The following is a 22,262-nucleotide window of genomic DNA, read 5'->3' on the forward strand; positions in this document are numbered from 1 at the left end:
TATATATATATATATATATATAATAGGGAAAAGTGAATCTAAGGTGACACCCTAGGCTCCCACCTAAGGATGCGGCCTATAATCACATCATTTTCTAATTGTAAGCTTTCTAATCCAGACCCTTTTTTTATATACACGCGTATAGGCACCTTATGGTGAACTACATTCTTAAAGAATGAAATAATTGTCATTATCTTGATTCAGTTATGACTCACGAGTCACGACGTTAAGTCTTAATTCTCCTTCCTAACAAGTATATCAGCACGTGAAAAGTGACATGCATACCACATTGTAACAGGGCTAAATTGCACTTAAATATCACAAAGTTTTCCCTCATTGATTTATATACCACCACTTGTATTTTATAGAAAAATATTTTAAATTGTTAAAAAAATTAAAACGCTAGTAACATTGATCATGCGAACGTGAAAAGTTTCACTCGAATGTTTCTCTATGATAAGTTACATGCTAATTTTAGAGCTTTTTAAGGATTAATATTTGTTAAAAAGTTTGCTGTTAAAATAGAGTTGCAATAGGTTGGATGCCCAAGTCTTACATATACGCCTAGGTCTTTAGTATCCCCATAGTGGTCGAGAGGCAACTGTGGGAGTCGACCATATGGTTAGTGCATTGGGTTTATCCCTGAAACGGTACCAATGGTTTAATATCCAATCCGAAGTTGAATGCCTAGAACTTACTAAAGTTGACTAGGTCTTTAATAACCCCGAGGATGTGCCTAGGACTTACTGAAGTCGACTAGGTCTTTCGCCTTGCGGAGGGCCGTCCTGGGGGCAAAATAATGAAATGGCAACATTGAGGTTGGGTGCCCAGGTCTTACGTAGATGTCTGGGTCTTCAGTATCCCCATAATGGTCGAGAGGCAACTGTAGGAGTCGATCATATGGTTAGTGTCTTGTGTTTATTCCTGAAAATGTACCAAGGGCTTTTAATTCAACCCTGAGGTCGAATCCCTAGAACTTAATGAAGTTGACTAGGTCTTTTACAACCATGAGGCTGTGCCTAGGACTTGCTGAAGTCAACTAGGTCTTTCGCCCTACAGAGGGCCGCCCTGTGGGCAAAATAATAAAATGGCAACCCTGAGGTTGAGTGCTCAGATTTTACATAAACGCCTAGGTCTTCAGTGTGCCCATAATGGTCGAGAGGTAACTGTGGGAGTCGACCATATGGTTAGTGAAAGTACCCTAATGGGGGTTGGGGTGAATATGGTAAATGCTAATCTAATCCGATATTGATGCCAAATTAAAACTAATAATGAATTATCATTGTAATGATGATATACACAAAAATATAAGCAATGATATACAATGAAACAATATGACAATAGGCGATATAAACAATAAGAGCAAGATGAAAAATACGCCAAAGTCAATCACAAACACAAAGATATGATCATAGGTCTTCAGTGTGCCCATAATGGTCGAGAGGTAACTGTGGGAGTCGACCATATGGTTAGTGAAAGTACCCTAATGGGGGTTGGGGTGAATATGGTAAATGCTAATCTAATCCGATATTGATGCCAAATTAAAACTAATAATGAATTATCATTGTAATGATGATATACACAAAAATATAAGCAATGATATACAATGAAACAATATGACAATAGGCGATATAAACAATAAGAGCAAGATGAAAAATACGCCAAAGTCAATCACAAACACAAAGATATGATCACGGAGTTCGGTCAACCCACGACCTACGTCTCCGCTCCTCACCTCTCCCTAGGCTTTACTACCAACCAACTCCTTTTGGAATTAACCCCGGTCTCTCTCCAACCACTCCTCTAAGTGTTCTTGTGTATTACAACGTGTTCAACAATAAGTTTAAATAAGAATTTTGTTCTCTAAACAAGTGAGAACGAATATTAAGCTCTCTCAATGAAAACACTCTCACAACCTAAATATACAATATGTGAAATACTTAAGCTCAAGTGGTTGTGTGTGTAAACAATGAGTAAAAATAAAATTAAACTCAAATAATTCTAGCTTATATAAATGAGAATCAAAATACAAAATAGCTACAGTAAGAGTTTAGAAAAACTTCTCTAAGAACAAAGAGAGATTGAGAATTGAGGATGAACACCTCAACAATGAAATTGAAATCCTTCTCTTTGTGAAACCCTTTTCACATAATCAAACACACTTTTGATCTTTAAAAACGTAAAACAAACTGCCCAAAACTTCTCCAAAAAAACTCTTTTGAAAAATAAGATTTGAGGACTATTTATAGCCTCAAAAACAAATAGCCAAAAAACTAGCCGTTACAGAAGCAGTACTGATCAGTAGACTGGTTAAAAACATCGGCCGCATGATAAACTAGTCGTTACTGTAAAGAAACCAGACAACCTAGAATCAGTCGACTGATAGGAAAAATCAGTCGACTGAAAGCACTGTGCTCGGTCGACTGATTGTCTTGATCTGTCGACTGATAGGACTGTAAAACACAGACTGTAAAAATTGCTCTGGTCGGTCGACCGGTGAATAAAATTGGTCGACTTAAAACGCTATTCACAAAATCCTAAATTTTGAAAAACTAATTTTCTAAATTCAAATTAAAATAGCAAATCAACTCCAAAAATAGTGAAACTTGGGGAAATGTTTATATATATATATATATATATAATATAAACAAGTTAGAAAAGGAATTTCTAAAAAAACATTTTCCATTTGTGAAAAACTCATAATTTTGCAAAACGGTCAAGAATACGAGAACTTTAAACACTTGAATATGATGAAATTTCTTCAAACAAGTTTTGAGGTTCTTTTTAATGGATTTATAGACCTTGGAAAAGATGTAAAACTATATCATAAAGTCAATAAACCAAAAATGCGTATAATGTGGTAAATCAAAAAGTGTGTGTATAATTTGAGCTTTAAGTATTAAACACATAAAGTATACACCTAAGACTAATAAACGCTATACCAAGCTAATGATCTTCATGAACCTCAATCTTGGTCGATCCTCATCTTGATAGTAAGGATGAAACACAATATCGTATTTGACTTGAATTGCGACGGCTCCATTCCGATTTCCACTATCCTCCAAAATATCGTCGTTAAGGCGCAAATCCTTCCAACCTCCAACAGAGGATGTTTGTGTAGGATACCTAACAAGCAAATGCAAATATTCGAAAAACGTTATTAGTAATTGTTTGTTAATCATCAAAATAAGATTAGACAATAGGCTCATTAACATGACACCTAACAGTTAGTGCCTTGGGTTTATTCCTGAAAAGGTACAAAGGGCTTAATTCAGAGTTATTGAAAATATCGTCTCAAATGCTCGATGTTTTAGGGATATTGTAAAGCTCTCTCATCTGGGGCTCTTAGTTGATAGGTGCCGGCTTGCAGCTCTTTTAGAACTGTGTAAGGACCTTCCCAGTTGGGAGCTAGCTTGCCTCACCGAGTGTCATTGTCGAAAGCGGCTTTTCAGAGAACGAGGTCGCTAGCATTGAATCTCCCTGGTAGGATTTTGCTTTTGTAGTAGCGGGTGATTCGCTGCTGATTGGTGACTTGGGTCCGTAACGTTTTCTCTCTGATCTCGTCAAGGAGGTCAAGGCCGACCCGAAGTCCTTCCGAATTCACATCCTCGTCGAAGTGTTGTAGTCGAATGGTCGGCATGCCTACTTCGACGGGGGTGACTGCCTCGACGCCATATGCTAGCTTAAACGGAGTCTCCCCAGTTGAGTTCTTGTGGGTCGTGTGGTACGACCAGAGGATACTAGGCAATTCTTCAACCCAATTCCCTACTGCCGCATCCACCTTTTTCTTCAATGCTTGAGAACTTGAGGTGAATGTTATATTCCTTACAAATGTTGCGGAAGCCTCCGCTGTCAAATTGGGTACCGTTGTCAGTCACAAAGGACCGGGTACACCAAAGCGGCAGACTAGGGACTTCCACATAAAACTCGTGATGTTGAGATCACCAATCTTGGCTATCGGTTCGGCTTCAATCCATTTGGTGAAGTAGTCAATCGCCACGATGAGAAATTTTCTCTGCCTTGAAGCTTTGGGGAGAGGTCCTAGCAGATCCAGCCCCTATTAGACGAAAGGTACCGAGTTGAAGAGGAAAGTGAGCTCAGTCGCCGTTGTTCGAGGGATGAATGAGAAAAGCTGGCACTTTTGGCAATGAGAGACGAGTCGTCTTGACTCGGCTAGAATAGTCGGCGTAACCGTGGCGGATGACTTTCTGTGCATGGGTTCTGTCCCCAGGATGCTTTCCACATGTGCTCTCATGTATCTCCCTGAGTACATAGTTGGTCTCTGGTGGCCGAGGGCATCGCAAGTAGGGTCCCACACCATTGCTGGAGTAGGACATCTGATATAGCTGAAATACCCTAGGGGGTGAATAGGGTTATAAGGCAATAAATGTGCAATTAAAATTTAACAATGTAATACACCACAAAATTTAAATGCTAAAACAATATAAATGAGATGAGTTAGGGAATAGTTAGCCAATTGTGGCACGCGATATGTTCACGAGGTTCGGTCCTCTGACCTACGTCCCCGCTCCCCACTCTCGAGGAGAATTTCACTATCACAACTCGGTTTTGAAGCCGGAACTTCTTCACAATGATCTCCTCTTAAGATCTCACAACCACACAATAGACCTCCACGAGATCAAGCTCTCCACACGTTACAAATGAAAGAAAAGAAGCTCTCTTACAACGGTCCTGTTGCAAGATGAAGAGATTGCAATTAAAGCTTGAGATTTGCAAGTGTGAGAACAAATTGAGAGAATAGAAAGTTGAAGCTCTTTTAAACACCAAAATACAAACTTAATAAATTCTCAAGGATTTCTTAGTTACTAAAATGAATGGGGTAGCTGGGTATTTATAAGCATTTAAGAGATCATCCCTAACCCCAAAGAAAAAGATAAAAGCATTCAAAACCCGAAAAATCTGGAAATAGGACAAACTAGCCGTTGAAAGCTTACCAGTCGACTGACGGGGTTCGTCAGTCGACTGATGAGCTGACCGTTGTAAGCGGTTTGCAGCTCGTCGATCGACTGAAGAGCTCATCAGTTGACTGAAGGATTCATCAGTCGACTGATAGATTGTCAGTCGCAAAAGCAGAAACTTTTGATGATTCTGGCCAGTTTCTTCAGTCGACTGATACATTGCATCAGTCGACTGATATCATATAATCATCTTGTTTTGATTTTAAAAAAGTTTCCAGGCCTTCAAAAAATAATAAATAAATTTTTAAAAATATGAAACTTTGGGAAAAGTTTTCAAATATAATAACAAACTTGTTTGAAAAGAAATTTTGCAAAAAGGACATCGTCTTTGTGAAAACTCCACTTTTAGCAAAAATGTCAAAATACGAGTTTTGAAAATGTGAATGTGTTATCCCAAGAACTTCAAATATAATCTATCATACTACTTACCTACATTAAGCACTAGAGAAATAAAAATACAAATATCCCTCACATATAAGTACATAGCTTGAGTCTTGATATTTGCTTCTATATTGATGAAGTTTCTCTTGTATGTTGTGTTCTTTGAAAGCTTTGCTTCATCACTTTGCCTCCACCTCCTTGGATATCATCGTTGTAGCTTGTTGTTCCATCTAATCCTCCATCAATGGTGCTAACAAGCTTGATAAATTGTAATCTACACAATATAGCTCAACAAGCAATTAACACTAATAATGATGTTTGTAAATCATCATCAAAATAAAATGGCTAACAATCTCCCTCTTTTTGATGATGACAAACAACCATTATTCAAGAGAAAATAAAAGTGAATATTTAGCTTATAGATAGTTGCCCCCATATCTATAAGGCTCTCTCCCCCTAGCACAAAAGAGTTCTCCCCCTTTGGCACCATAAAAAATGGGGTAGATAAAACAATATGCATTCAAAAATTCAAAAACCCGTCAAGTGTTGACCTACCCGTGTCACATTCCTCAATTGTTTGGATTTATGACCTCTCCCTAGGCATTACTACCAACTCACTCCTCTTGGAATAGACCCGGTCTCTCCCAAACACTCACACAAAGTATCCTAGTGTTTAAACATGTTATGACAATGAATATAAAGAAATTATTGAGATATAAAAGTGATTGATCAAAAACAAAGTCATTAAAGCAACCAATCAAAGAATGCACATGCCCAACTCATTTCTTATGCGACAAAAATCTTCTTCACAAAGAGGCTTGGCAAAGATGTCCGCTAATTGTGATTTAGTATCAATATAAATAAGGGATACATCTTTCCTCTCTATATGATCACGTAAGAAATGATGGCGTACATCTATATGCTTGGTTCTAGAATGTAACACGGAATTTTTTGAAATATTAATAACACTAGTATTATCACAAAGTATTTTTGTATCATGAAAATGTAAATCAAATTCAACCAAATTTTGTTTCATCCATAAAAGTTGTGCACAACACAAGCCAGCGACAATGAATTCTGTTTCCGTAGTGAATAAGACAACACAATTTTGTTTTTTGGATGCTCAAGACACAAGAGAGTTACCCAAAAATTGACATGTACCACTCGTACTCTTGCGGTCTATCCTACAACCGGCAAAGTCGGCATCACAATATCCACAAAGATCAAAAGATGTGTTTTTTGGATAAAATAAACCAAGTTCTATGGTGCCATTAATATACTTGATAATTCTCTTAACCGTAACCAAATGAGATTTTTTAGGAGAAGCTTGAAAGGGTGCACATGCACAAACACTAAATATTATATCCGGTCTACTAGCGGTAAGATAAAGTAGACTATCAATCATACATCGATAAAGCTTTTGGTTTACCTTCTCACCACTCTCATCCGCATCCAATTTGATGGTTGTGCTCATTGGAGTTGGTGCATGTTTTGAATTCTCCATCTCAAATTTCTTGACCAACTCTAGCATATTTGCTTTGTGACACGGATATTCCATCATTTGTTTGTTTGACTTTGAGACCGAGAAAGAATGTAAGCTCTCCCATCATGCTTATCTCAAATTAATCTTGCATAACTTTGGAAAAATTCTTGCACAAAGATTCATTAGTGGCACCAAAAAGAATATCATCAACATAAATTTGAACCAAAATGAAAGCATTTTTCATTTTTCTAACAAAAAGAGTATTGTCAATTTAAAAACCATTATCAACAAGAAAACTTGAGAGGCGAGCATACCAAGCGCTAGGAGCTTGTTTTAACCCATATAAAGTTTTTTGAACCCGGTAAACATGATCTAAAAATGAAGAATCAATAAAGCCGGGGGTTGCTCAACATATACCTCTTCTTCTATAAAACCATTCAAGAAAGCACTTTTAACATCCATTTGAAATAACTTAAAATTTCTAAAACTAGCAAAGGCCAAAAACATCCTAATTGATTCCAATCGTGCAACCGATGCAAAAGTTTCATCACAATCTATGCCCTCCACTTGATTGTATCATTGGGCAAGTAAATGAGCTTTATTCCTAGTAACTATGCCAAATTCATCAAGTTTATTTCTAAAAACCCATTTAGTTCCAATAACATGAGTATCTTTAGGTCTAGGAACTAGTTTCCAAACATTGTTTCTTTGAAAATTGTTCAATTCATCATGTATAGCTAAAACCCAAAACTCATCTTTTAAAACATCATCAATACGTTTAGGCTCAATTTGAGATAAGAAAACTAAACTACCACATTCGCTCGTTGCTTTTAAGCCAGTCATGACGCTTTTGGACAGACTCCCTATAATTTGTTCATTGGGATGATCCGGTGCAAATTTTCATATCTTAGGGAGTTCTTCTAGATTTTATTCATTGTTGCCTTCCCCAATATTTGGTGCGTCCGTTGAGGGTTTGTCAATTATTTGCAAAAGCTCCAATCCTCCCTCAATATCATCATCATTCCTAGGCAAACCATTTTGTGAACCATCATTAGTTTCATCAAAAGTAACGTTTATAGACTCTTTAACAACGAGTGTTCATTTATTGAAACCCTATAAGCCTTACTCCTAGACGCATATCCCAAAAATATACCAATATCAATCTTTGAATCAAACTTATCAAAGTGATCTTCAATCTTTGAATCAAACTTATCAAAGTGATCTTCAGTGTTTAAGATAAAACATTTGCAACCAAAGTTACGAAAATATCCAATATTTGGGGTTTTGCCAAAAAAGAGTTCATAATGAGTTTTCTTAAAAATAGGTCTAATTAAAACACGATTTAAGACATGGCAAGCCGTATTGACGGCATCCGCCTAAAAGTATTTTGGCAAATCAAAAGCATTAATCATTGTACGTGCCATCTCTTGTATGGTTTGATTTTTCTGTTCAATAACACCATTTTGTTGTGGTGTTTTAGGAGCGGAAAACATATGAGTTATACCATAATGGGCACAAAAATGACGAAAATGTTTATTTTAAAGTAATTACAAATATTTAAAAGTGGATACCTCATTTGTGGATTTGAAGAAATTTTTAATTTGTTTACCTTTGGCCCATTCCTCACAAAGAGAATATTTAATATAGGTAAGACTTGGTAGACCTCTTACGAAGTTCTTATTGGATAGCTTAGATATCAACTCCATGTTAGCATGTCCAAGTCTCTTGTGCCAAATCTAAGGATTTTCATCCACCGCGACATGACATTTCACATCTTGATCAAAAAGCTTATTCATCTCAAAAATGTAAACATTAGATCTTCTAAAAGCAACAAAAATAATTTTATCATTCATACTAACAACACATTTATCCAATTTAAAAGTAGCGTCAAAGCCTTTGTCACTTAATTGACTAATACTAAGAAGATTATGATTTAATCCTTTAACAAAATAAACATCCTCAATTACAGGAGAATGTGTCTTACCAATATTACCAATACCTATAAATTTACCTTTCTCGCCGCCACCAAAGGTGACATTGTCTCCTTCTTGATAGGGTGGCAAATAATTTCTTGTTGCCCGTCATGTGATATGAGCAAACACTATCAAGCTATAATTAGCACTGTGATATCAATAAAATACTGTATAGCCTGCTGCAGCTCCGGCCCTGACTTAGCTTGCAGCTCATCCTGACATCTATATTTTCACGAGGAGAACTTACAAGTCACAGTAAATGAGATCTCAAACATTAATAATATAACATATGTCTCAAATTGTGAATCACTAATTATCAATTCCCAACTAAGAATAAAAGAAACAATACAGGAAAGTAAAGTCACCATAATATCAAACAAAAAATATCTTCCACTATTGCTTGGTAGATAATATAAATATAAATACATAATCTCGTGTACTGTTCACTGAAATCCGCAAGTGCACGGATATCGTTGTAGTGATGCAAGGTCGTATCCTCAGGGACTTCGTTGTTAATTACTGATTTTCACTGTTTTGTGACTATCTAAACCAATTGTGTTAAAAAGTATGATTTTTGATTATCAATAACAAACACGCTAGCTAGTATCAACGACGAATTCACTCAATTAAAAGGATTTAGGATTGAACTTCGGTTTCAACTCTGGTTTGAATCAACAAATTAATCAATTGTTATCGAATCTCTCAATGCATTAAGAACGACTAACCTATGATAACTATTAGTCTCTTTCGACGACTAAAAGTCGTGCCTAATTCAGCCTAACAACCTATTTTCATAGTGTTAAACCAAATTAAACCCATTAAGTTCTTGTTAATCCCTCATGTTCTCAAGAATAATTAACCTACTTTCGTGATCAATTAATTCTTGTTCAATTACTATTTTCCGGCGTCAATCTAACCTTTCAGTTCAAATCAACATCCTAAAAGAATTAAATCAGTGGCCAATTGAATTAACCCTAGGCAATTAGATACTAGTAACTGAATAATGCAAATCGAACAATCAATAACAACAACAATCAGTTCATTAATTCATAACCATGGCCGAACCTAGTTCAATCCCATATAAGACAATTACTCACACATAATTGAAATAGAAAACAAGATAACAATATATAAGATCATAATCATAAACTGGAAATTGAGATAGATCAGAAAGATAAACCGTAGTGTTGAAGTTGCACACAATTCTCCACAAACAGCAGGTTCCAAATCAAAAGAAAACTAATCTAAGAGTTTTTAGAGAGAAGAAGAGAAGAAGAAGAAAAGGAAATCAAGATCTCCAGCCTCCGGTCCTTCTTTGATGCTTCAGGGCGTCTCCCTTTTAATTCTAGGAAAACGTGTTGAAAGATAACTTCAAATATTTGCTCCAGATCGCATGATAACTGACTGCTGTCATCCAACACGGCTGTGCAGATCGACACGACCAGGCCGTGTTTAATTCTGTTTCGCTCTGCTTTCTGGGCTTTTCTTCTGTAATCAACACGCCTGTGTTGTTGAACACTGGGTGACCGTGTAGCCACTTTCCTTGCATTCCTTGTAGATAATATTCATGTTTATCAACTCCCCCATGCTTGAACTATTGCTTGTCCTCAAGCAAAACAGATGGAAACACACACATGAGTGGGTACAGATTCAAAGAAAATAGAAATATTGTTTCAAGTTCAAAGTTGAAGAAAATGTATCTGTAGGCGTTCACGTACGTTAGTGCAAGTGACTCAACTCATAAACGTTGGAAAAAGAAATGGCATGACAAAGTTAAATTTTTTTTTGATTACCCAAAACTCCCTGTGACAGACACATATCTCATCACAATGGGTCATACTCTTCCTACTTAAGGTCTCAAAGGAGCACTCGGTTTCCTTGCATTTTATTCAATTTTTTTTTTCATTTTTTTTGACCCGTCATAATTAACACCTACTGACGTGACAGCCATACTTCTGAGGGTGCGGTGCCAGGTACTCGGTGCAACAGACTTTAGGACTTTTTTTTTACAAGGCCGAGTGTTTCTCCAGTAACCAAAAAGTATTCCAAGTCACCAAAGAAGCTTAGGTTTTAATTAGATGGGTTGAGCCAAAATCCATTCCTATCTCTCCAATGTTTAGAGTTAAGTATCGACAAAGTGGAACTCGAACAGATAACATCCTAACCAACTGAACATGAAACAAAGATTTTTTTTAACAATGGGGCATGTGAAATAAATGATGTACGTGCTAAAAGGTTTTGCTGAACAGTGGTACTCCTTTTTTTTTAGCCTCTCTCTCTTTAAACATAGAAAACAAGCACTCAAAAACACAGAGAAAAACACACCAAAGCATACATAAAAGACATGAAATATCATCCCGACAAACCAACTCACTCCCCCATGCTTGAATTGCACATTGTCCCCAATGTGTAAACAACTGGAAAAAAAGAGAGAAAAGGGACTTACTGCTCATTGTGGTGGTGGAGGAGGTGGATAGCCATGAAGTAGTGACCATTGGTGCATATGTTGCTTCTGGTCATTCATTGTTCCAAGTGTATTGCCAAAATTGTCCAAGCGGGTGTCCATGATGAGAACAGATCTGGAAGTTTCAGATGTTGAATGAAAGAATTTGGTCTATGAATGTTGGCGTTGCTCTGGACATAACAACAAGGACGGTGTCTTGGCGCTGGAGGCACGCCTGGCGATTTGGTGGTGTTGGATGTGATGAATGAGAGAGAGGCGGAAGTGTTGAAAGTGAGGACAGGAGCAGTCTGATATTTTCTTTTTTTTTGACCATGGGTGTGGTAGGCGCCTTCCCAGGGTGTGGTAGACTCTGGAAATGAGATGAAGACTGTCCCGACTGCTACACGGCTGTGTTGGTGGACACGGCCTAGCCGTGTAAACTGTGTTTTCACTATTTTTCCTTCTGTCCTCTTTAGCCTTGAACTCTCTGTTACCTATTTTCCTTTTGTCATTCACCTACACACCAGTTCACGGAAACTTGATTACATGTCATGAAAACTAATAATTTAAAAAAACTAAAAGGAAAAATAAAATGAAAGAGAAACTTGGGTTGCCTCCCAAGAAGCGCTTGTTTATGGTCATGAGCTCGACCCCTTCAATGCTCACAATGATGATGAATCGGGAAGGGTAAAAGTACCCAACTTCTCGATCGGAGTTCCTGTGAAATAATACTTTAATCACTGTCCATTGACCTTGAAAGATCCCGTGGCTTCACTCCATACTTCGACAGCCCCAAATGGGTATATCTTGCACACTTGGAATGGTCCAGACCACCTCGAACAAAGTTTGCCCGGAAAAAGCTTGAGTCGGGAATTAAGTAGAAGTATCAAGTCTCCTTCTGTAAACTCTTTACGGAGGATATGTTGATCATGCCACTTCATTGTTCTTTCTTTGTAAATCTTGGCATTCTCATACGCATCCAATCTCAATTCATCAAGTTCATTTGGTTGAAGCTTTCTCTGTTCCCCTGATTCTTTCAAATCTAAATGAATGCTCTAGATAGCCCAATGTGCCTTATGTTCCACTTCAACTGGTGGAAATGGACTGGTTCTAGACTTCTTCTGCTGCTTTTTGACACGACTGTGTCTACGGACACACCATGGCCGTGTGGAATCATTATTCAGCATCTTCCCAGGTGCAGTTTTCTCTTCACAAACCTGTTCTGGGCTGTTTCTGCTGCTTTTTGACACAGCTGTGTTTACAGACACAACCTGGTCATTCAGCCCCCTTGCAATTTCGACCACTATATCAGGTTCTTTGATGTAGGTGGTTTTGGTGTAGGTTGGCTTTTCATCAAGCATTGTAACATAGGAAGTTATTTCCTGATCATCATCATCTGGTACCCCATTCTTTACTAAACATTTCTCAAGTGGATCACTTGAGATATCTCTGGTAAAATCTTCTCTAACCACCATGTCAATCGTGTCAATCCTGCAACAAGTATCATCAATTAGTGGAAACTTCATAGCAGAAAACAAATCAAAATTCACCTTTTCATCCCCTATATTGAGAGAGAGCTTTCCATTCTTCACATCAATTACTGCTCCAGCAGTAGGAAGGAAAGGTCTTCCCAATATAATGGGGATTTGAGAATCCTCCTCCATTTCAAGAATAACAAAATCAACTGGAATAAAGAATTTACCAACCTGGATGGGTACATCCTCTAATATACCTACCGGACGTTTAACCGATCGATCCGCCAATTGGAGGGAGATAGTAGTAGGCTTCAAGTCTCCCATCTATAACTTGTTACATATAGACAATGGCATAAGACTGACGCTAGCACCGAGATCACATAGAGCACGATTAATTGACATATCACCAATTGTGCAAGGGATTGAAAATGAGCCAGGATCTTTAAGCTTAGGTGGTAGCTTATTTTGTATGATGTCACTACACTCTTGGGTCAAGGCTATAGTCTCATATTCCTCTAATCGCCTCTTATTTGATAGAATCTCCTTTAAGAATTTGGCATAGGATGGCATTTGGGAAATGGCTTCAACAAATGGGATGTTAATATGCAATTTTTTTAATATTTCTATGAATGTCCCAAACTGTTTTTCCAACTTAGCTTTAACTTGCCTTTGAGGGAAGGGTAGTGGAGGCTTATAAGGTGCAGGTGCTACATATCTCTCAACCTTCTCCCCTTTCTCACCAATATGCTCTTTCTCACTTGTCACCAACTTCTCACTCTCATCACCCACATCCCTATGATCACTCCTCATCATTGGTGTCTCTAGCTCTTTTCCACTCCTAAGTGTAATGGCATTGATAGATTCCTTGGGGTTGGTTTCAGGTTGTCCAGGAAACATACCCAAAGACCTAGAAGAAGAGTTAAATTGTTGGGCTAGTTGAGTGACCTGATTCTCTAGCATTTTGTTGTGGGTGGCTAAGGAGTCAACTTTAGAGGCTAGGTTCTTAATGGCATCATTCATGATCCTATTCTGATTTCTAAATTCTTCATTTTGCTTATTCTGGGATGTCACGAAATTTTCCATCAAGCTTTCTAAGTTGGACTTTTGAGGACTAGGGTAAGGGAGTCTAGGGGTTTGAAAACCTGGAGGTCGAAAATTTGAGTGAGGAGTCGGGTTCAGGGGTGGATTTTTATAGGATAAATTAGGATGATTTCTCCCCCCCGGGTTGTATGTATTGGAAAAAGGGTCCCCTTTCTGATTAAAATTATTTATATAATTAACATGTTCAGATAATGGTGCATTAGGGGAAGGGGAGTTTCCAATCTGACATTCCACAGCAGAATGTCCAATGATACCACATATTTCATAGTTAGTAGAGTTAGATGCTACTGAATTCATGCTCATCTTGTCAAATTTTTGAAATAAAGCATCTACTCTAGAAGCAATGTGGTCTAATGCATCTACATCATACCTCCCGCTCTTTTTGGGTAAAGAGCGCTCACCTGACCACTGGAAATGATTCTGTGCCATATCCTCTATGAGTTGTTTTGCATCTCGTACACTTTTGTTCATCAATGCACCACCCGCTGCAGCATCCACGGTCATCCTTGTGTTGTAGAGAAGACCGTTGTAGAAAGTGTGAATTATGAGCCAATCCTCTAACCCGTGATGTGGACACATCCTTAGAAGATCCTTGTACCTCTCCCATGCATCATACAATGACTCCCCTTCTTTTTGAGTGAAGGTTGTTATCTGATTTCTCAATTGAGCTGTTTTGCTCGGAGGGAAGTACTTAGCAAGGAACGCTTCTGAGAGTTGGTCCCATGTAGTGATGGAGCCCAGTGGAAGTGATTGCAGCCAAGCCCTTGCCTTATCTCTTAGTGAGAAGGGAAACAACCTTAGCTTGATTGCATCATCTGACACTCCATTCATCTTCAAGGTGTCACAATACTCCAGAAAGATTGAGATGTGGAGGTTTGGGTCTTCGGTTGGAGTGCCTCCAAATTGGTTTTGCTGAACCATGGAGAGGAGTGAAGGCATGAGTTCAAAATTGTTGGCAGCAACATTAGGCTTCAAGATGCTAGATTGGGAGCTATGGGTGGTTGGTGATGCAAACTCCTTCAAGGATCGGTCTTGATTGCATTGGTTTTCTTGGTCTCCCATGGTGTTTTTACTTTTCAAATTGTCCTTTGTTTCTCGTGCCTTCTTCCTAATATGACGCAAGGTCCTTTCAATCTCGGGATCACACTCGATTGGTTCTCCAAGTCGTAAGGATCTGGGCATACAAGGGTGCCTGCACTAAAAAAAAGTCAAACGAAAAAAATAAAAATAAAATAAATGAAATAAAATGTTTAGTCTAGTCAAACAATGAAAAAGTGAATATTAACAATGCCGAAGTCCCCGGCAACGGCGCCAAAAACTTGTTCACTGAAATCCGCAAGTGCACGAGTGCACAGACGCGGTGAGAATTTGAATGGGAGTTTCTTATTCATCATCTTGCTGTGGTGACTGGATTATTTCCTAAGAATATACTATATGGATTTCTTTTGGGAACTTCCCGTTACATGAATCATCCACCCCCAGCTTCCTATTTTCCGGCGTCAATCTAACCTTTCAGTTCAAATCAACATCCTAAAAGAATTAAATCAGTGGCCAATTGAATTAACCCTAGGCAATTAGATACTAGTAACTGAATAATGCAAATCGAACAATCAATAACAACAACAATCAGTTCATTAATTCATAACCATGGCCGAACCTAGTTCAATCCCAGATAAGACAATTACTCACACATAATTGAAATAGAAAACATGATAACAATATATAAGATCATAATCATAAACTAAAAATTAAGATAGATCAGAAAGATAAACCGTAGTGTTGAAGTTGCACACAATTCTCCACAAACAGCAGGTTCCAAATCAAAAGAAAACTAATCTAAGAGTTTTTAGAGAGAAGAAGAGAAGAAGAAGAAAGAAAAATCAAGATCTCCAGCCTCTGGTCCTGGTTTGATGCTTCAGGGCATCTCCCTTTTTATTCTGGAAAAAAAAATGTGTTGAAAGATAACTTCAAATATTGCTCCAGATCGCATGATAACTGACTGCTGTCATCCAACATGGCTCTTCGTCCTTGAAAGAGTACTCTTTTTGGAGTCTCGGACCCGAAGTCTTTTGCTGCCTTTGGGATTGCTGGTGTGACGCTTGATTAGCACTGCTAGTAGCTGCAGGTGTTTTGCCCTTACCACGAGAAGCGAAGTTTGAGTTCAGAGGATTAGCCGTCGGTCGGTTCCTCTTGGCCTTCTTCCTTCGGAGGAAGCGTTCGGCTTGTTCACCATGCACCTTCAAGTCCTTCCAAGTGTCAGACGGTGCTGTTCCCATTGCTTCCAACACGTCCAGTGCAAGGTTGTTGTGGCAAGTCTGGAGAATGAACTCCTCAGTGATCGGGTCCCGACAATTCATCGCCTTGTTCCGGAACCTTTTGACGAAGGTGTCGACTAACTCCCCGTCTTTCTGCTTCTCATCGAGCAATGATCCGATAGATATCTCGGTGTCGTCGTCGAAGAAATTGGTAAAGGTATCCACTATTCTCAAGTCCACATGCAACATTATTCCACTCAACCCAATGTCAAAATAGAAATATTGTTTCAAGTTCAAAGTTGAAGAAAATGTATCTGTAGGCGTTCACGTACGTTAGTGCAAGTGACTCAACTCATAAACGTTGGAAAAAGAAATGGCATGACAAAGTTAAATTTTTTTTGATTACCCAAAACTCCCTGTGACAGACACATATCTCATCATAATGGGTCATACTCTTCCTACTTAAGGTCTCAAAGGAGCACTCGGTTTCCTTGCATTTTATTCAATTTTTGGCCATCTGCATTTCGAACCTGAAGCTCTCCTGTTGCTTAGCTAAGGCGTCTTCAAGCATCTTGGCCACTTGTTCCGCGCTTATCATGAACGACTCGCAGGGTTGTCCATCGCTGGATACCGTGTTATCTGATGCGACAACAGAGCTGGAATTCGATTCTTCATCTTCTGAAGGTGTTCTTGTCCGAACCCTACCATAAGTTCCTCGTACAATGGCTCTGGACTGCAGACGAGTTCTAGGCCGGGATGCTTTCAGGATCGACTCGAGATTATCCCATGCCAATCTCCCTCTGCTGGTCATGTTGGTGGTGACCCTCAGAAATTCTCCATCTTCAACCACCATTCTTCTTTGCCGGAAACGCCTATGCCTTGGTTTTGGCGCCTCGGTACTAAGCCTTTCGAACACCGAAAAATGGGGCATGTGAAATAAATGATGTACGTGCTAAAAGGTTTTGCTGAACAGTGGTACTCCTTTTTTTTAGCTAAATGAAAAATCCCAACACAGAAAACAAGCACTCAAAAACACCAAAGCATACACGAAACATCATCCCAACAAACCCACTCCCCCATGCTTGAATTGCACATTGTCCCCAATGTGTAAATAACTGAAACGCCTATGCCTTGGTTTTGGCGCCTCGGTACTAAGCCTTTCGAACACCGAAACTCTCTCGGTGACTACCTTGATGCAGTTGCACTCAGACAGCACCGCCCGAATGAGCTTTGAACAAGGGCACTGATTTTCTAGCCTTCGAGGACTTCTCTTTCTGGCTTTGGAAACATCATCCCAACAAACCCACTCCCCCATGCTTGAATTGCACATTGTCCCCAATGTGTAAATAACTGGAAAAAAAAAGAGAAAAGGGACTTACTGCTCATTGTGGTGGTGGAGGAGGTGGATCGCCATGAAGTAGTGACCATTGGTGCATATGTTGCTTCTGGTCATTCATTGTTCCAAGTGTATTGCCAAAATTGTCCAAGCGGGTGTCCATGATGAGAACAGATCTGGAAGTTTCAGATGTTGAATGAAAGAATTTGGTCTATAAATGTTGGCGTTTCTCTGGGCGTAACGACAAGGGCGGTGTCTTGGCGCTAGAGGCACGCCTGGCAATTTGGTGGTCTTGGATGTGATGAGATGAATATGTGCACGACTCATTAGTCTAATCACATCTCTGTGCGAGATGGACTACCAAAATAAGTATCCTAGAAATACTGCTCACAAGCCTCATCGCATCATCGTACGGGACAGACTACCAGATTAGGTATCCTACAAATCGACTCAATGACCTGTATTAATGGTATATCGATGCACTATCCCTACCAGATTAGGTATCCTACAAATTGACTCAGTGGCCTGTACTAATGGTATACCGACGCACTATCCCAAGTAGTACTAAGCGGTGCCCATCAACGATATCCATATGTGTATATGTATACAGTTTAAATAACTCATATCTCAAGTGTGATCGCAACAATACTTGTAACAATCCTCTTCGGAATATCCGTGTGTGTGTGTGTGTGTGTGCTACAACACTATACGTGTATGCCCATGGTTGTACGTGTATCATCGTGCGCGTCGAACCCCGCGTGCACAATTAAACACGCAAAAGAAATAATCTCAAATAATCGAAGGGAACCGAGGCGGTCGACCGCCCATAGGGCATTGGTCGACCGAGGCGGTCGACCGACGGCAACGTGCGTGATGTGCACGCTTAGAAGGCCCCATCGGTTGACCGGTTGCCCTTAGCCAGTCGACCGGCCCGATAGGATTTGACAATTCCTGACGACACAAACAGTTTTCTCATGTTTATAAAATTTGCATCTTTCCTTAACTATAGATATTATTAACATGTAATGCAAAAAAAAATTTAAACTTTTATAATTAGTTATTAACAGAGGTTGACTTAAACATGATTATTACACAAATTAGGGTTTAACAACCTAATTAACCAAAATTCTCAAATAAATGCATATATTCTCAACATGATTAATAAACATGATGATTTCTAATCATTTAATAGTTATAAATTATTCTAAACAAGATAACATTACCTAGCTATCACATAATTAGGGTTTAAACATCTAAATTAGCAAAAAAATCTCATTTGAAAGGCTTAAAGGTTTTAAAACATATTAAAACATAGATTGACAAATTAAAATGAAATAAGACATAACCCTCCATGACCATCAAACTAATAAAGCAACGATTAAAATCTACGAATCTTACATTGGTTTAACGATTAAACTTCATAAACTAAGTTTCTAAAACATCGGGTTAAACTTTAATATTAGATTAACCAAAATAATTAATATAAACATGATATTTACTAAGGGAAAGGTTTGGAGGAAGATGATCTTGCCTCAAACGAAGTGCTACAATTCCCAAACACGCGTGAGCAAATCCCCCTTTGACCACGATACAAATCCCGCCTTCCTCTCGATGAACGCCTCAGGAAACTCCCAAAAGCTCAAAATCTAGGGTTAGAGTTTGAGAGGGAAGGTGACTACTGATTATATCACATGAAAGATGATTAAAAAAAGGTTTACAATGAGTATATATACTCAGGTATAAAACTATGCCCGAAACAAATCTGAAAACGACCCGAAAACGAAACCTGCTAGAAAACTGGAAGCCCGTCGGTCGACCGGTTGCTTGGCATCGGTCGACCGGCCAGCGCAGCCAGTCGACCGGCCAAAGAGCTATCTGCAAGACTGTTTTGTGCAAGTTTGTGCATGTTTCGCTCCCGAATTCCCATATACTCACTTATATACACTCATATATATATTGAATTGATCTCAAATCAATTTCTAGCATACTAATAAATGATATTTATCACGATATAAATAATTTATCTATGTTTATCATAATATATTCAAAAATTAAGGGGTTTTACAATGCGACTCTCCGGACGCCTAATTCGCTGTCTAAAAATAGGGAAAACAACGAGCGTCAAAGCGCTAGCGAGAACATCTTTACCGCTCCCTGGGGGAGGGGTAGGTGTAGAAAAATACAAGTTAAGACATATAGATATATAAATAATTTATCCTGAACTAAAAAGAAATTGAGATTTAGAAATCCACAACACGAGAATTAGTACGTCGAGCGAAATATTCTAAACAAGGAAACCCTCATGTATATACCATGTCTCAAATTGTGAATCGCTAAATCCCAATCTCCAAATCCTATGAATAGGATAATAAATAAAAGAACAACACATTACCAAATCTCATCCAATACAAGTCACGTCAAATATCTCACACTACCCTCAGGTAGGTGACGCAGTCACAATAATAAACATCTGGTAAAATGAAGCTCGCATAGAATATGTTGTGTATGATAACCTCAGCCTTATACCCTACTCAGCCTTATACCCTACTCTCGGGTAATTAACATGGGAGCATGAATACAATCTATGTGATTCTCTATCAGAAAATAATAATGCTGAGTAAGGCGCTCACAATATACCGTGACATCACCTACCTTACTCAATCGCCCTATGAAAATAGGCATATCACCCTATTCTAGAAAACAATGATGCACAACGAAATGTAGTCTACTGTGGTCTCATTGCAGTATACCAACTAACCACCCTGAGTGTAGTCTATCGTGATTTCATTGCGGTATACCAACTAACTCACTCAAGCATCCAAACTATCATGAAATGCAATCTACATCACTTTCTATCATGATAAACTCAAAATATAGATTATGCACCTCCTAACGCTCGTGTGTGCTCAAATCCAGTGCATGTACTCTTATAAATTATGCACATGAATCGACGTGTGACTCATACTTTGTGTCCGCGATCAAACGCGGATGAGGAACCAATATATGCAAAACAACTCCTATCGGTCGACCGAAACATCTCTTCAGTCGACTAGCGCAACGTGCACAACATGCACACCAAAACAATTATGTTCGGTCGACCGATGTCACCCGTCGGTCGACCGATGTCACCCGTCGGTCGACAACCAGAATAAGATTCCATCTACCTGGTAGCAATTCGGTCGACCGATTTCCTTGATCGATCGACTGACCAGAGCAACAATCTGACGATAAACTAAAGTGCAGGTTTTATTAGCAAGTCATCAAAGATCGAAAATTCCACAAAAGAAAACATATATAACATCTTATTTATTGTGATTAGGGTTCACTTTGCTACATGAACTCAAAATTTATCAATTTGTGGGGATCTAGTAACCCTAGCATGCATATAATTGTTAAACCATCATGAAAACAAGTAATTTTAGCAAAATCTCGTATTAAATCAAGTTCAAACCTTAAACCCAAATTAGAAAAATCTGTTTCCTAACATTTTAAATCAGAAAGATCAAATCTTTACAACATGCGAAATAAAGGAGTAATCTTTATACATAAATAGGTTTAGAAAATTTAATAAAAACCAATAAAACGGGGGATGAGTTTGGAGGAGATGTAACTCGCCTCAAATACGTGCTGAAATTTCGAAACACGCAAGAGATACGATCCTCCTTTACCAAACGCCGACGATCTCACATTCTTCTCGGTATTTGTTTCACAAAGCTCTTCCCGAACGCGCAATTTAGGGTTAGGGTTAGGGTTTAGAGGAGAAGGAAGGCTGCTGTTAGGGTTCAAATATGGCAGGTAAAAGTGAGGAAATTCCATCGGAATATATATATATATATATATATATATAGTATACTTATATATATATATGTTGTATATATAGTATATATATATATATATATATATAATATATACTATATATATAATGTTTATTATACAACTTATATATATATATATATATATACTAGTAATATATATATATATATATAATAGTATATATATATATAATATTATATATGTATATATATATATATATATATATATATATATATATATATACTTACATGCAAGTTAGACCCAAAACTGACCCGAAATCCAAATCCTACACAGAGTCTGGCACCTGTCGGTCGATTGATCACCATGCATGAATCGACCAGTTAGTGACCATCGGTCGACTGATCACTAGGCATCAGACGACCGGACCGAGACTCATTTTAGCCGACTGTTCTCATGTGTTTGTGCATGTTCACACTATTATATACTCATATATGTATTCAATCGATCTCAAATCGATTACTAGCATACTCATTCATCTCAAAATATTATCAACCATAATAAAAACTCAATTAATGTTATTTTCCATAATATTTCAAAATTTACGGGGCTTTACAGTGTTAGATTTAAACTATTTGTTAGATCTAAACATATCGATTTATGAAAAATAATTGATTATTCTTATACTGTACCCACTTTGAAGAAATCCAAGTGGAGTAATAATGATAAAAAGATGATTACCATGAACAAGTTGTTTTAATTTTTCTTAAATCTTTTGAACCATCTATTTCGAACAAACTTACTCATTTTGATAGTGATTACAAATTGTGAAAATTTATGGAAGCACATCAAGGCAACTTGGAGGAGATCCAACATGTATTGGTGGATTCCAATTTAAGTACGATTGGAGCGTCATCATGTACACAACCACTAGGCGATAGCCCTAGTGAGGTATGCGAATCCGATTCTGAAAGCAAAATTTCTATTAATGAACTCACTTGTGTATATAAGAGATTAATGCATGCCTATAACAAATTGCATCATAATTTTATAAATTTAAAAAGC

General features: G+C 38.1%; 1 protein-coding gene across 2 annotated transcripts; it reads right to left on the minus strand.

The window, feature by feature from the left end:
* On the minus strand, positions 11,614 to 14,618 carry LOC109822195. Of its 2 annotated transcripts, none has more exons than XM_020388360.1 (2): positions 14,237 to 14,618; positions 11,614 to 12,750 (listed from the first exon to the last, which is right to left on the minus strand). In XM_020388360.1, exons 1-2 carry the CDS (start codon positions 14,440 to 14,442, stop codon positions 12,315 to 12,317), a joined length of 642 nt encoding a protein of 213 aa, XP_020243949.1. In that variant the 5' UTR covers positions 14,443 to 14,618; the 3' UTR covers positions 11,614 to 12,314. The 2 variants fall into 2 exon arrangements, with proteins under 2 accessions (XP_020243949.1, XP_020243958.1); XM_020388369.1 differs by lacking the exon at positions 14,237 to 14,618 and adding an exon at positions 12,810 to 12,849.

The sequence above is a fragment of the Asparagus officinalis genome, chromosome 1 (assembly GCF_001876935.1).
Source record: "Asparagus officinalis chromosome 1, Aspof.V1, whole genome shotgun sequence".
NCBI classification, from domain to species: Eukaryota; Viridiplantae; Streptophyta; class Magnoliopsida; order Asparagales; family Asparagaceae; genus Asparagus; species Asparagus officinalis.